Below are 16,597 nucleotides of genomic sequence, written 5' to 3'. Positions count from 1 at the left end.
AACCCGCGCAGTGCCGGTCTGAAAAGCAGATGGGAAGTGGACTTGGGCCGGGAGATAACGAGTGGAGAGTGGGAGAGGGCCCTAGCGCATCCTAAAACAGTCTCCAGGAATCACAGATTTAGACAAATTCAACTGAACCTCCTACATCGAACATACCTAACCCCATCCAGGCTGGCGAAGCTCACCAAATCACCACAATCTCACTGCACCTGGTGCGGGGCGGACAATGCGGACCTGATTCACCTGTTTTGGTCGTGTACCAAAGCACAAGCCCTATGGACCGCTGTACAGCAGACATGCGAGAAAGCTGGGCCTGCTGTGTACAAATGGACTCCAGAGGAATGCCTACTAGGAACGTACCCCAGGCCGGCCAAACTTAAGCACCTAGTCAAATTAATGGATATGGTGTGCATACTGGCTAAAAGAACCATCGCAATGTCCTGGAAAAAACCTGCAGGACCCCAACATAAATTATGGCACAGGGAATTGGAACGCTGGATACAGGCTGAAACAAGGGCATGGGAAGACAGCGTAGCTAGATCGACGGATGCCTCGAGCATGACCCTAGCGGCCTGGAAAGAACTTATAGGATCTCTGTCTCATCCCTCGGACGACAAGCCCCCATGAAGGAAATAAGCCCATGGCACATAGCCCTACGATCAATGTCATTGAACCCCAAGAGCAGCCGACCTTCACCTTACTAGGATCCTACAGGCTCCAACCCCCCCTCCCCCCCTAACACCGGCTGACCTGATCCCCTCGGAACTGGCAATCTAGACCACCGAAACGAACGGAACACTTGGAGACAGTTACAGTTGAATTGTTGATTTGTTAATTTGTTAATGTTAATGTTCTCTCACGAAATCCACACCATCCTTGAACAGTGTATATTTCTATGTCAAGCTACTGCAATAACATTGATAAATGCCAATAAACAAATTTTAAAATAAATAAATTCATGGAATTATTCCTGCAAAGTAACTCTAGACGTAAGTAGCAGCCGGAACGCCCACGACACGCTGCCACGCAAAGCAGATCTAGCCACATATTCCAACCTAGGCGCCCTCGTCATTCGCAAATTCAGGCACCTCTGCAATAATGCATGCTGTCTCCCCGCAAAAAAGATGGCACCCTGGCGACACTGCGTAGGGTCCCCCATAACCCATATCTGCAACTCCGAATAAATGCATTCCATGGCACATAACTCCAGTCGGCCCTGGTACATCTGCATGCGTACCCCTGTTAATGACGTCTGCACACCCTTACCTGCATATGCGCACCCCTAACTGCAATCGGCACCCCAACTGCATGCCTGCACCCCTAAATTCCTGATCAGACCTTACCTTTGTGTGTTGATTACTTTGCGATTGGGACTTTACACATGGCTTCATGTGGCGGTGAGATCACAAACTTTGCATGCTCATTTCCCCGACGTGTCGTTGCATAGTCGGATCCATGAATGTGCTTGGATTTGCGCAGTTTTGGGTGTGCAATTTCCTTGCGCAGGCCGTCCCTCGATACGCCCACGCAATGCCTTGTTCTTCCTCATTCTGCGTGGGGAATCGGGAATATGCATTTTCCGCCCCCTATTTATTTCCTTGCATAGGCCTCTCCCATAATTTGCGTGGAGTCACTTGCAAAGCGATCGACTGTAAGCAAAGACGTGACCGGCCTGCGCGAAATCCCCACAAGGGACGGGAAGAGCAGGAAACATCGGTTCTATGAATTGACAAAAGGAGTTTTGCATGCTGATTAGTGCGAAAAGTCACTGTTCAGTGTGCAAATAATTCTATAAATCAGGCCCTATATCCTAATATTGGCCCGTGTTCGCAGAGTAGTACTTATAAAATGTGCCAAACAAAGATAGTAATGTACATCTGATAATACTAGTAAATAAAAAAGAGCAAGTCTGCATTGTCTATATCCCTTATTTTTTATTACTGACTTTATGTAATGACACCTTGGACTTTCACACAAAGGGCAAAATAAAATGAAATGCAAAGATAACATATCTCCTGAACCACAGAGAAAAAGCTCTGATATCTCATAACCAACCCAGCTTCCCTTCTTTGACAGTAAAGAAAGCATCTGTTATATGAAACATGTTCAAACAGTATGGCATACTTTTAGATTAACAATGTGTAGTTAACCTTTAAATACAGAGCAATATTACTGTACTAGCTGGGGTACCCGGCATTGCCCGTGTCCTGATCGACCGATGTCTCATGTTCCCTGGAGCATGTTGCTCTTGTCCTCATGCCAGCAAGTCTTGCTTCAGTTTGCTCTGGCATCTCATTTGCCCTGGAGAAAGTTGCTCTTGTCCTCTGGTTGGCAAGTCGTGCTGCTGTATATTGTTGTGTTGCAGAAACACACACACACACTTACACACTTACACACACACCTACACACATTAGCATTATCTGGTGCTACACCATATCCTGGGTTAAGCTTGCCTTGGGTTTGTTCAAAATTGTTGCCCAAAATACCACTTGTTGGCTAGTGATAATGTCTGATAAAAATGGCAAACATCTTTATGGATTTGTGGATTAAAGGTTGCAGTAGTCCTAGTTAAATAATTTTTCAGCTTTTGGTATCCTCGCACACCTTTTCCATCACTCGCTATAGCAATAAACTTAGCTTTGTTAACCCATAAAAGGAGACCAAAGAAGAGTAGGAAAACTTGTTGTTCAACCTGACTAGACCACCATTTGTTTGATCCACCGCAGAATCTTGTTTATTGAAATGTGCCTGTAAAGAAAAGTACCTATCACATCTTACACACAAGTAGACTCAGCGTGCTGTAAATTCCAATCTCATCCCATTTAGCAATATCAGCCTTCGGGTTTTGTTATTTTGTGACACAACTATCACTTTTGACTTATTACCATTTCTGACACGTCTCCTTTTACACATGTATTGAAAGGACCCGGTCGCAAACCTTCGCAAAGCAGATGGAGAAGTAAAAAAAACTAAAAAGTGTCTTCTATGCTCATTAGCATAGAAATGCATCGCCTAGCGAATTCCGGTATATCCTGCGTGACTGTTTGCAAGCAATGCGCAAGTGTATTCACAGGAAGAGAGGGGCGCAAGGACACAGCCGTGGTTCACCCGTTTTCCAGCTTCAAAGCTCTCTGTGCGCTCTCCTACCTGTCTGTAACGTACATTAGACATTGTATCCACATAGAGACGTATAGGTACGATATTTCAGGATCAGCAATTCCAATAAAGTTAACTTTAGGCAACCCTGGTCCACATTATCAACTGCACAATACACATCCATATATGCTATGTACTGACTTACAGTTCAAATAAAGTTTCCAAAACACCATTTCATAATTGGGCTGAAAATGAGTGCCAGTGCTGAGAAATAGGTCCCAAAGCTCAGCCCCTGCAAACACCCTGACAAATTAGGCAGTATGTTATCACTGTCTATTAACATTGTCCCTGCTCAATCTTTCAATAACGATTGTTTTAAAGTTTCAAAATATGCACTGACTGTCCTATCATGGCAGTAAAAGATCATGCAACATCTCTGTTCTGTTCAAACTAGTTTCCAACTGCATCCTGCCCCCTGGGTATACGAGCAGGGTGCGGGATATCGGATTTCTGCAGGAGCCGCTAATAGAAGAGGCCAGACCAGTCTGCTGTTAGCGCGTGACCCCGGCTTGCCCTGGAAGTCCTGACGGGGGGGCTGTTTATTTCCCACATCCCGCCTTGCGCAATGACGTGTATAGAACATAACAGTCACTTCCTGTAATGGCTTCAAATGATCCTTGATCTCTTAAAAGTCCTTCAGAGCTTTCTGTTGACTAATTTAGCTGAATCTGTGTTGTTCTTTTGGTTTTTCTTCCATGTTGTCATCGCCGCATCATCCTAAAGTTGCTCCTCTTCTGCTTTGCCACCTCAGTCCTTGATCCTTCATTTTTCTTCCAGGGCTCACCTCTATTTCAGTGAAAAGGGGGATATTTCTTTTGATATGTCTTTTCATTCCCTATGTTGGCCATGTTGAGAGCATTTGTTTAAAATCTCCAAAATAGCTGCATGGGAAACTTATTCTCAGGAGGCTGCAGAGACCTCTGTATCAAAGTGCGTCTATCTGGAAATCAACACATTTTGAGTCAATCATTCTATAGCAGTGTCTCAAACATCTGAAACTCTCCTGTCCTGCCATCCCTGATCTGTGATATAGCCTGTGTTGAGCCTCCTCAGAGCGGGAGGCCGCCATCTTCCCTCGCTGGAAATCAGGTAAGTGTGCTCCACTGCGTCCCTTTCCCCTTCCCCCAGCACTACCTTCCTTTTCCACATATCCAATCCCCCCACCCCTGCCCCCCTTACCTTGTGCTGCTTTGTCCCTCGTCAGCTTCCGGAACCCCCCATCACAGCAATAGCCACCATTGAAAGGGAGAATTGACTGCATGTTATTCCCTACTCCCTCATGCCATCAAGTCTTACTTCAGTTTGCTCTGGCATCTCATTTGCCCTGGAGAAAGTTGCTCTTGTCCTCTGGTTGGCAAGTCGTGCTGCTGTATATTGTTGTGTTGCAGAAACACACACACACACTTACACACTTACACACACACCTACACACATTAGCATTATCTGGTGCTACACCATATCCTGGGTTAAGCTTGCCTTGGGTTTGTTCAAAATTGTTGCCCAAAATACCACTTGTTGGCTAGTGATAATGTCTGATAAAAATGGCAAACATCTTTATGGATTTGTGGATTAAAGGTTGCAGTAGTCCTAGTTAAATAATTTTTCAGCTTTTGGTATCCTCGCACACCTTTTCCATCACTCGCTATAGCAATAAACTTAGCTTTGTTAACCCATAAAAGGAGACCAAAGAAGAGTAGGAAAACTTGTTGTTCAACCTGACTAGACCACCATTTGTTTGATCCACCGCAGAATCTTGTTTATTGAAATGTGCCTGTAAAGAAAAGTACCTATCACATCTTACACACAAGTAGACTCAGTGTGCTGTAAATTCCAATCTCATCCCATTTAGCAATATCAGCCTTCGGGTTTTGTTATTTTGTGACACAACTATCACTTTTGACTTATTACCATTTCTGACACGTCTCCTTTTACACATGTATTGAAAGGACCCGGTCGCAAACCTTCGCAAAGCAGATGGAGAAGTAAAAAAAACTAAAAAGTGTCTTCTATGCTCATTAGCATAGAAATGCATCGCCTAGCGAATTCCGGTATATCCTGCGTGACTGTTTGCAAGCAATGCGCAAGTGTATTCACAGGAAGAGAGGGGCGCAAGGACACAGCCGTGGTTCACCCGTTTTCCAGCTTCAAAGCTCTCTGTGCGCTCTCCTACCTGTCTGTAACGTACATTAGACATTGTATCCACATAGAGACGTATAGGTACGATATTTCAGGATCAGCAATTCCAACAAAGTTAACTTTAGGCAACCCTGGTCCACATTATCAACTGCACAATACACATCCATATATGCTATGTACTGACTTACAGTTCAAATAAAGTTTCCAAAACACCATTTCATAATTGGGCTGAAAATGAGTGCCAGTGCTGAGAAATAGGTCCCAAAGCTCAGCCCCTGCAAACACCCTGACAAATTAGGCAGTATGTTATCACTGTCTATTAACATTGTCCCTGCTCAATCTTTCAATAACGATTGTTTTAAAGTTTCAAAATATGCACTGACTGTCCTATCATGGCAGTAAAAGATCATGCAACATCTCTGTTCTGTTCAAACTAGTTTCCAACTGCATCCTGCCCCCTGGGTATACGAGCAGGGTGCGGGATATCGGATTTCTGCAGGAGCCGCTAATAGAAGAGGCCAGACCAGTCTGCTGTTAGCGCGTGACCCCGGCTTGCCCTGGAAGTCCTGACGGGGGGGCTGTTTATTTCCCACATCCCGCCTTGCGCAATGACGTGTATAGAACATAACAGTCACTTCCTGTAATGGCTTCAAATGATCCTTGATCTCTTAAAAGTCCTTCAGAGCTTTCTGTTGACTAATTTAGCTGAATCTGTGTTGTTCTTTTGGTTTTTCTTCCATGTTGTCATCGCCGCATCATCCTAAAGTTGCTCCTCTTCTGCTTTGCCACCTCAGTCCTTGATCCTTCATTTTTCTTCCAGGGCTCACCTCTATTTCAGTGAAAAGGGGGATATTTCTTTTGATATGTCTTTTCATTCCCTATGTTGGCCATGTTGAGAGCATTTGTTTAAAATCTCCAAAATAGCTGCATGGGAAACTTATTCTCAGGAGGCTGCAGAGTCCTCTGTATCAAAGTGTGTCTATCTGGAAATCAACACATTTTGAGTCAATCATTCTATAGCAGTGTCTCAAACATCTGAAACTCTCCTGTCCTGCCATCCCTGATCTGTGATATACCCTGTGTTGAGCCTCCTCAGAGCGGGTGGCCGCCATCTTCCCTCGCTGGAAATCAGGTAAGTGTGCTCCACTGCGTCCCTTTCCCCTTCCCCCAGCACTACCTTCCTTTTCCACATATCCAATCTCCCCACCCCTGCCCCCCTTACCTTGTGCTGCTTTGTCCCTCGTCAGCTTCCGGAACCCCCCATCACAGCAATAGCCACCATTGAAAGGGAGAATTGACTGCATGTTATTCCCTACTCCCTGATCATTGGCGGCCATCTTGATTTGTAGATTTATCTCAAGCTGAAAAATGGCAAACACGCCATTTCTCAACTTGAGATAAAATCACTATTACCAGGGTACTAATGTTAATGTTAAAGGATATTTGTACTGCGCACTATCACCACCAGAGTGGTCCCCTGGTGCTCGGGTGTCTCTGAAAAGGGAAGGGGGGTGAGTTAGTGGGAATAGCAGGAAAAGTGCAAGAGAGCAGTGATATGCCATTGGCAGCCTCAAACCGGTTAACACTGTTCGCTGGGCTTGGGGTGTTTTCCGGTCAGTAGCCGTTGTGTCCTGTTGTGCGAGTCTGTGTGGTTTGTTTTGTTGTTGCAGTGTAGTGAAGTTTGTGCGGATCGTTGTGTCATAGGGTTGTGATTGTGTTTGGTTTGAGAGGTGTATGCGGAGGGGTGAAATTGTTAGTGGATTGGTTAATTTTGCATTGCTTTCCGGAAGTGAAGCCCTAAACTTCCATATTCCCTCCAGGTGGTGCGCGCAAACATCTCTGCACCTCCATCCTGATCCGCCACCGGCTGACACCCACAGTCTCTTCCACACATGTCGCCCTCCCACATTAATAACCGTGTTCAAGTTCGGCCCCCGCCCACATCCGTCAAGCCTGTCTATATGCGGGGCAAGCAAGCGTTCGTGAATGCACCCAAATCTGGCCCTGATAGCATTCTCAATCCAGTCCATACGCGGCATCGGTCAACCAACGCTACTCCATTCAGATGTGGCAGTGATCGGCATTCACAGTCTTATCCAGCTGCTCAGGCTAGCGCTCACAGGCCCTTCGAAGCGTGGCACACGCTATAACTCGCAACTACGTCCAGGCGCGGCACCTGCCATCATTTACAACTCCGTCCGGGCCCGGCGCATGCCAATGTCCCCAACTCAGATCAAGTGCTAACATTCACACATCTCTATCCATGTATGGTGCCTGGTAGCGTTCATGGAGTGCGTGAGGTTGTTGGATGGAGTTGGGCAGGGATGCTAATTTCTGTCCTCATGGGGCGTCGATTGTGTCCTATTCAACCTAGTGTTGTCTCTCTTGTTATTGTAGGAGTTTCCCATAGTCGGCTCTGGGTGTGTCAGTGTCATCCTAAATTCTGTCATCCTGTTCTTTGTATTTCTTGTTTAGTTGTTTCAATTTGAATCTGAGATGTTGAAGAGCCAGGTTTTTAGTAGTTTTCTGAATTGTAAGTGGTCTTTGATGTTTCTTATTTCTTTTGGGATGTTGTTCCAGGTTTTTGCAGCTAGGTGGGAGAAGGAGGAGCCCCCTAGTTTTTTCTTGAGGTATGGTTTTGGTTCCAGGCAGATTTCGTTGCTTGATCTGAGCAGTCCCGTTGGCTTGTAGATTTTCTTTTGTCGGAATTCAGCTCCCAGTCCGCTGATTGCCCTGTGTATTATGCGCTTTGTTTTGAAGGTGATGCGATGGTTGACTGGGAGACAATGTAGTATTTTTAGTGCTGGAGTGATGTGGTCTCTTCTGGATAGTTTGAGGAGGAGTCTGGCTGCTGCATTTTGGATGCGTTGTAGTTTCTTCAGGATCTATTCTGGCATCCCGAGGTAGATGCTTCTTGTGTAGTCGATTCTTGACATGATGAGGGCGATGATTGTGAGTGTTTTGGGTGAAGGAGAGGAAAGGTAGGATTCTTCTTGGTGTGTGAAGGAGGAAGAAGCATTTCTTGATTATTGCATTTATTTGTGGTTCTAAGGTTAGGGTGTTGTCCATCAGGACTTCCAGATTTTTTACTACCTTAGATGGTGTTGGCGCGGTTACCATTTCCGTCGGCCAGGGAATGTAGGTGTTGTTCTCTTGGTTTTTGGATATAATCATGATTTCTGTCTTTCCTGGGTTGATTTTCAAGTTGTTGGTGTTCATCAAGTTAAAGACTTCTTTTAGACACTCAATTAGGGTTGAGTGATCGGCTTGAGTGTTTTCGATTTTGTAGATGATTTGAGTGTTGTCTGCGTAGTTGTAGCATGTAATTTTGTATTTTTTGAAGATTCTGATTACTGGGGTCTGGTAGATGTTGATGTATAGTGGTGATAGTGAGGATACCTGTGGTACTCCACAGTCGTTAACTTGTGGAGTAGATTTGAAGGGTTTTATCCATACGGTTTCTGTTCTGTCTGCTAGGAATGATTTAATCCAGACTAGTGCCATGTCTGTTATACCTATGTCTTCTGATCTCTTGGTTAGGATGTCATGGCTAACTGTGTCGAAGGCTGCGGAGAGGTCCAGCAGAATCAAAGCTAAGGTTGTGTTGGAGTCTGCGTTTGTTTTTAGGTCTTCCCAGATGGATAGTAGTGCTGCTTCTGTTCCTCCTGCGGGTCTGAAACTGACTTGTGCTTGGTCTAGCAGGTGGTGTTTTTCTACATGTTCTCGGGTTCATTTGTATACGTACGTTTCTAGGAATTTTGCCCGGTAAGGAATGTTTGAAATCTGTCTGTAGTTGTAGAGGTCTTCCACGTTGCCACTTGTGTTTTTTAAAAGCGGTTTGATATATGCTGATTTGAAGGATCTTGGTACAGTTCCAGTTGTGAGTGAGAGATTTAGGAGGTTTCTGTAGTATTCTGATGTTCCTTGTGCAAGGATTGATTTGTTGATGTCAGGGGGGCAGGGATCCATGGGTGATCCTGCTTTCTTGCTGTGTTTTACCAGCTTAGCGAATAATGCTGCTGATATTTCAGGAACGTTTTGGAGTTTGTGCTGTGGCTCTTTGTTAGGTCCGGTTGGTTGAGGGTTATGGTTGGTTGGTCTGTTTTGTATGATTTGTCGGATGTCGTTGATTTTGTTCTTGAAATGGTCTGCCAATTCGTTGCAATGTTTGTCTGAGGCGGTTGAAGTGTTGTCACAACTAGGTGGGTTTCCAATTTCTTTAAGGATGTTGAACATTTCTTTTTGTGTGTTGGTGACATTGGTGATTCTGTCATCATAATGCCTTCTCTTCGCCTTTTGTATTTCCTTCTTGTATGCGCGGATTTGTTTCTCGAACAGTATTTTCTTGTCTTGGTTGTATTCTTTCCTCCATTCCAATTCCATCTTCTTGTTGTCTTTTTTCATGGTGCTGAGTAGCGGGGTGAACCAGGTGCTTAGTAGCGGGGTGAACAATTTTGCCATTGCCCTTTTTTTTGAGGGGGCAAATGGTTTTCCCGGGGCAATGTTTCAAATTTTATCAGCAATCCATTTGTGAAGTCAGCCAGCTCTAGTTCCGTAGTTGAGGGTTTGGTCATCTCCAGTTGTTCTATTAGGTTGCATGCTTTGGCAGTTTTCCAGTTTGTTTTTGTGATGGTTGTGAGCTTGGGGGGCTGGATGCGGACTTGAGTTGGCAGTGTGATCAACAATAGGATGATGAGATGGTCGCTCCACTGTATTTGTATCAGTGGGGACATGGTGATAGGTTTTTCCTTGGTGAAGATTGTGTCAAGGGTGTGTCCTGCCGAGTGTGTTACCCCTTTGACCAACTGTTGTAGTTTCATGGTTGTTAGCTGCCCCATTAGTAAGTTTGTGGAGTTGGCGTGTTTTTCTTCAGACCAGATTTTGAAGTCCCCCAGAATTAGTATATGTTTGTGCTTGATGGCTATGTTAGTGATGGCTTCTATTAAGTTTTTGACGAAGGTTGCATCGTATGTCGTTGGTCGTTGGTCTGTACACCAGAATGAATGTGATGTTAGTTTTTGGATTCGCTGATAGGTGTATGACTATGGTTTCACAGTTGATGATGTTGAGAGGTTTCTCTGTTTTTAGTTTCAGGTGTCCTTTGAATTCTATTGCCAGGCCTCCTCCTGTTTTATTTTTTCCTGTTTACCTGAAGGCATTTGAAGTTGGTCGGGAGGCAGCTTTGGTGTGTGATTTTGTAGTTGTCGTCCAGCCATGTTTCTTTGATTAATAGGATGTTGTCGCAAATAAGGTCAAAGATCTATGTTGAGTGTTTTAACATGGATCCTGCGTTTATTAGGTTGCAATGGATTTTAAAGGTGTAGTTTGGTTTCTGTTTTATCGTCGGCCTTGTTTCCTGAGTGGTGTTGCGATTTCCTTCCAGGTCAGTCTCTTGTTGAGGTGTTGGTACAGTTGTGTCTGTGCCGTCGAGAAATTCTTCTAGGTTCAGTCTTGGGTTGTTGTGTCAGGTTCCTCTTCAAAATTTTGTGGCTGTTGGGTGGAAGTTCCTCTTGTTTTGGTGATGGAAGGTGTAAGTGCGTCAATTGTGTTCTTGTTATTTCTAGTGTTGTCTGTTCTTATTCTGCGTGGTTGTGTTTGGTTGTCTGCTGTTGTTGATTCGTACGTTGGGTTGGCTTGTTCTGGTGACTGGTTATTTGCGAGGTATCGAGTTAGGTTAGGTAGAGGGATTTCTCTCTTCTCTCTGTGTTGGTTCGGTTGTCGTTCCGGTCTGTGGGAGTGTGTTCTACAGTTGTGCGTCTTCGGTGGTGTTCAGTTGTGTTTGTTCTTTCTGCTCTTTGTCTTTCCTTTGGTCCAGTTTGTTTGCGCAGCATTTTGAGCTTGAGTGTTTTTTGTTTGTCTTTATTTGTTAGTTGATGCCAAGTTGGTTTTTGCTTTGGTCTGACTGTCTTATGGTGTTGTATTGGGTGTAGGGGATTGTCCGGTACAAGTTTGGGCGCAGTCTGCTGGTGGTCTTGTCAGCTGATATTGCTGGCTATCTCGAGTAAGGTTGTGGAGGTTTGCTAGGGTTATATCGTTGGGGTATTCCAGTGGCTGTCCCTAATGTGGGTTTCCCTGGAAGAGGTTTACTGCAGTTAACAAACTCAAACTATGTGGTGTGAAGAAGGGTATAGCTAGTAACTACAGAATTGTCCTAATGGGTGTAACTGACAATCACTGTGCCATCTCATGAGATGCGAGCCAACAATAGCAGTATCACTCCACAATAATCAGCCAATAATCAAAGTATCACTCCACAGTGATGCCTTCTAGATGTGAATTGGTCAGTGTGTGCCAATCTCCGAGGTTAGTGCTGAGTCTAACGATCAATTACAGTATTATCCTGGGGGAGAAGGCAACAATCGCAGCACAGTCCTGGGGGGCTCCAACTAACAGTCACAGTACCATTCTAGAGGGCTCAAGCTAGCAAATACAGTGTTATTCTGTAATGGAGGTTTCTAGATGCGAATTAGGTCAATGAGTGCTAATCTCTAAGGGTAGTTTGACAATATGGACATGTCTAGATTCGAGAGTTCTGCATAGTGGGAGAGAGGCCCATAGCCAACAATGCAATTTGAAATAGGGTATAGCTAGATTTGAGAGTCCTGTATACGGAATGAGTGGCCGACAGCTAACAATGCAATTTGAATACCAGACAACGCAATTTGAAATAAGGCACATCTAGATTTGAGGATCCTGCATAGGGAGAGAGTGGCCCACAGCCAACAATGTAATTCGAATACTAGACAATGCTATTTGAAATAGGGCACATCTAGATTTGAGGATCCTGCATAGGGAGAGAGTGGCCTACAGCCAACAATGTAATTTGAATACTAGACAATGCAATTTGAAATAGGGTATAGCTAGATTTGAGAGTCCTGTATACGGAATGAGTGGCCGACAGCTAACAATGTAATTTGAATACCAGACAATGCAATTTGAAATGGGGCACAGCTAGATTTCAGGGTCCTGTATAGTGGGTGAGAGGCCTACAGCTAACAATGCAATTTGAAATAGGGCACAGCTAGATTTGAGGGTCCTGTATAGTGGGAGAGAGAGTAGTACCGCTAACAATGCAAATTTGAATACCAGACAATGCAGTTTGAAATAGGGCACAGCTAGATTTGAGTGTCCTGTATAGGGAGAGAGTGGCCTACAGCTAATAATGCAATTTGAATACAGCTAACAGTGCAATTTGAATACCAGACAATGCAATTTGAAATAGGGCTCAGCTAGATTTGAAAGTCCTATGAGGTGGGAGACGGTGGAATTAATAGCAGCATTATTATACTGGTGTAGGTAAGTTTGACAGTGGATGGGCTTCTAGGCCGCTCCTCCTGTACTGGTCCAAGTAGATGCTGGTTGACGGCTAGCTGCTGGCTTCCCCTGCTGATAGCAATATACCCCCTTGTGTGGGGGCATTCCCAGTTAGGGAATGCCCCGGGCTGAGGCTAAAGCCCTTGCTTTGCTCAGGCTTGTAACCTATACCCCAGGGCATTACCTGACCGGTAATGCCCCCGTGCTCACGATTATAATTCTTAAATAAAAATCAACAAAGCCAGGGCTTTCACACTCTTGCCAAATAGCAATTCATCACACCCTTCTTCCTGTTTCATAGCCCTCATTATAAATGTTATTTATGTAACTGCTAACATATGTTTGGACTCGCTTCACCACCAAACCCTGCATTCTACCCCGTTTTGCTGATGGCTTAACTAGTACCTTTTTTCTGTGTCGCCCTTTGGGAAATTCCCACCGTTAGATGAGAACGAAAACTAAGGAAGTCGCCCCATACCAGTGTGCTGCATATCACTGTTCTAGATTTACCAACATAAGGTTACTGCCAAATGTTTTCAGGACATCTGGCGTGCCCACAGATGTGTCTGTGTCCTCTGAGTCTCCCCCTTAGAGTCCTTGTCGAACAGCCACAACCACTAGCCTTCTGAAGGCTCTCTGGGCACCATTCCTTACCCCGGTTGTTGTAGTGTGTCTGGCCCACCTGTGAGCACTTAATTATCATCACCCTTCTTACAGTATTCTTCGACACCCCTCTTGAATAGAGAGCAGATTCGACGCCTGAGTTCACCCATCACCCGTAATGAGCTAAATCTCATGTCCAATACAGCCTCCCCTGCAATTCAATTCTAATGACAGTTGAGGTGTTGATGCTGCATTTCATGCTATGCTAGCTTGAGCTCTGGGGATCTCTACTCGGGGCTGGTTTTCTAACCCTTGCTGCTCAGCATTGTCTTGCTTCCAGGAGAAGCGCTCTGCCCCCGAGCCATCTGCCCGGACTGTTGAGCATATACATAAGGTATGCTGTCCTGGTGCCTGGTCCATGCTTTATGAAACTACTTGGTGATATTTTTTGCTGCACGCTTTCTACGATTTAAATAGATTTTTTTTTCTCTGTTCCAGCTTCCCTTGTACATTGCGTCCACGTCGTTTAGGAGCCCACACTCTATATGTAAAATATATTAAAACTGGTCCACTCTATCGAAAACTGCTAAAATCATTTCTGAAAGGAATTTAGAATCCCTGTGATTATTTATCACTGGCAAGATTCCCCTATCAAATCTGAATGGAATAGTCTAACGTGGCTGTAGCATAATGAACATTCCACCCGGGGAAGGGCGCTGAGCCAATTGGGTCACTAGAACAGCGGGCGAGGATCTACATTCTCCACCCAAGGCCCTTCCCCTGGTGACGCCGTTTTCTTTTTGAATGTGGGGAGGCAAAAGGGAGCCTCTCCCTGTTGCCTGCCCACCTCCCCACCCTCCCAAAACAAACCGAACCTCTTCTACACTTCCCCCATCCTCACTTACCTGCAGGACCAACAGCTTTATGCTCCATTCTGGCGCACCTCCCTCCTGCTCTGGCTGCCACCATAGAAATGGAAAAGGGGCTTAGTCCCTTTTCCCTATGGCGGCGGCCATTGTTTTTTTTCTTTCCTTCTTCTGGATATTGGCGTTGCTTGCACCGCCAATCTCCAGTGGAAGAAAAAATAACATTTGCACCTGAATAAGCCCCGGGGTGCAAATGGCTTGAACCCCTGTACCCCTCATCGAGGCCCTCACTAGCTCAGGCCGTCCTTGGCTCAGGCTGGCGACCGGTTACCGACCATGGCCGTCCCCCACAGCGGGGGTGAAAGCCATAATCTGTGAACTGAGGCCTTGAAAGGGGGCGGGGGCCTGTGTTATATGAGGAGGAATAAAAGTCAGCGACTTGATGCTGCCATGGACAGACTTCCTAGTCCCAGACAGCCATATCTTACACCCTCCATGAAAAGAGCAGGAAATTGGGAGATGATCACTGTAGATGGTGCTGACGGTGCTGTTCTGCCATGGGATTCTTATTGGAATGCGATGCCTATCACTGTAATTGAAAAGGATAGAGGATGGCCCAGAATGTGCCTTCCGTGACTTGCCTTTCCAGTTTTCCAGTTCACAATATAATGCAATGGAAGTGGGGAGAACAGTTGCGTGGAGTATGTTTGTGTGTGTTCAATGATTTTGTAAAGCACTCCAGCCCGTCGGTATCCTAGCACTAGGACTCACTGACATACTGGACAAAAGAGATTATGTGTTATAAAGTAGAATTAGCATGGCTAAAAACGTGACGAATGATTTAATTTTCTTCCTACAGGTACAGATTTTCTTTCCGTTAAAGAGACTTGACAAAAGTGGGCTCTGTTTGCTTCGGATGAGAATTACAATGCTTTGCAGAATAACACATTTGTTATTCGCCACCTTATTGATCGTTGGCACTTTGTTATTGCTTTTTTTGGTCGAATTCAGACAATTACATAGACATACACATATGTATTTATTTGTGTATGTAGGGGTAGGGGAGAGGAGGGTGCGGAGTTGGGGGTGAGTGTGAGAGATAAGAAGAGACATGGGTGGGGGGATCACCCATTATACAAACAAATGTTGGTCGACTACAATTCGACAAAAAGTGCATGCGACCAAAAAGGTGGAGATGAACGAAGTGGGGCCACTTTACAGTACCACCCATATGTTTTATAAGCAAGAGGTTGTTTAAACTTTTGAGTGCCTGCTCTCATACTGGCCTGAGTGCCAGGACAAAAAACAAGTTTTGCCCAGAGGCCCCTTGGACTTTGATGTTGGGTGACAAGGCTTGATGCCGCATCCCCAAATTAGAATGCATGTATACACGTTGGCAAAACAAGACCACACATTTAGGGCATATATGAATATACATTCTAAGGGTACTCAAAGGGTTAAGTCATGTTGGATGATCAGCGACACCATGGCAGGTCAGTGGCTGATCTATTTTCAGTAGCCAATAAAGTGTCTTTAGGTGGTTGTTTTCTTGTTCCTTTGGCAGCTACCATTGAGACTTCTGTTTTAATGTTTTGTAGATGGGTAATTAGTGATTTTCTTATGCAGGTGTATACGATTTAAGAAAGCACATTTCTGGTCCAATAATGGCTCATGCACTGATGAGCTGATGCCGTTCCTCTGGGGACGGTCACGTTCTTTTAGGATGTTTGATGTAGTGCTTGCTTGTGTGGCATACTGTACTCTAAGCATGCTGCCCTCTACAGCAGATATCATGTCATTTCATGCCATGTCATACCGTACACTGCTGCCATTTTGCACCGTATGTAGTATTATGATATACATTCATACAGCGAAGAAACTCTTAGGGGTAAAGTCAGACTGAGGCTGACGCAAGATAGGAAGATGGTCCTTATTGTAGGAGTGTTGAGTCTTCGGTTGTCTAACTTGATACATGGAGGGAAATGGGGCACTCTGGGATAGGTTAATGATGCCAATCTGATTTGTCTTTCAGGTTTCCCCCTGTGAGAGGTGTAGCTGTGAATCCAATGGAGACGTGCTGTGTACAGTGTCCGCGTGTCCACAGACGGAATGCGTGGACCCAGTGTATGAGCCAGATCAGTGCTGCCCCATCTGCAAAAAGGGTATGTAGCCAGCGTCCCCTATTGCCCTGCACACGCCCTGTGTTGCATGCCTCTGTGCAATACCATTGAGTGCAGTTTGCGCTATGTTTCCAGTTTGCCTTTGAAATAAATACGTGTGCGGAATAGGTCTATGAAAGGTGCCAAATTCAAAGAGCGATCGACTATCCTTTTGTTTTTGTTGGGATCTAACCTCTCTGCCTTGATGTCATCACAGAAATCGATCTGGCCTACACTGGAGGGTAACAGTGCAAACATAGTTTCTCAGGGTTTGTGGAGTCATAGTAGAGGAGCCATATAATGAGGACTTGAAACTAATAAGACTCACCCTACAGAGTTATGAACACTCTTCCACCCAGTGTT

The 16,597-nt window shown here is 45.0% G+C and overlaps 1 protein-coding gene across 2 annotated transcripts in view; it reads left to right on the top strand.

Annotated features, from left to right (window-relative positions):
• VWC2 (von Willebrand factor C domain containing 2) overlaps window positions 1-16,597 on the top strand; it is a 957,617-nt gene that overhangs the window by 575,401 nt on the left and 365,619 nt on the right. For both annotated transcript variants that reach the window (XM_069613426.1, XM_069613427.1), the window contains exon 3: window positions 16,108-16,237. In XM_069613426.1, the coding sequence (XP_069469527.1) occupies window positions 16,108-16,237 (130 nt within the window). The remainder of the gene's footprint in view (window positions 1-16,107; window positions 16,238-16,597) is intronic.

The sequence above is a fragment of the Ambystoma mexicanum genome, chromosome 5p, assembly GCF_040938575.1.
Source record: "Ambystoma mexicanum isolate Mex_15411 chromosome 5p, UKY_AmexF1_1, whole genome shotgun sequence".
In the NCBI taxonomy this organism is placed as follows: Eukaryota; Metazoa; Chordata; class Amphibia; order Caudata; family Ambystomatidae; genus Ambystoma; species Ambystoma mexicanum.
This window is presented reverse-complemented; position numbering and strand designations above follow the sequence as displayed.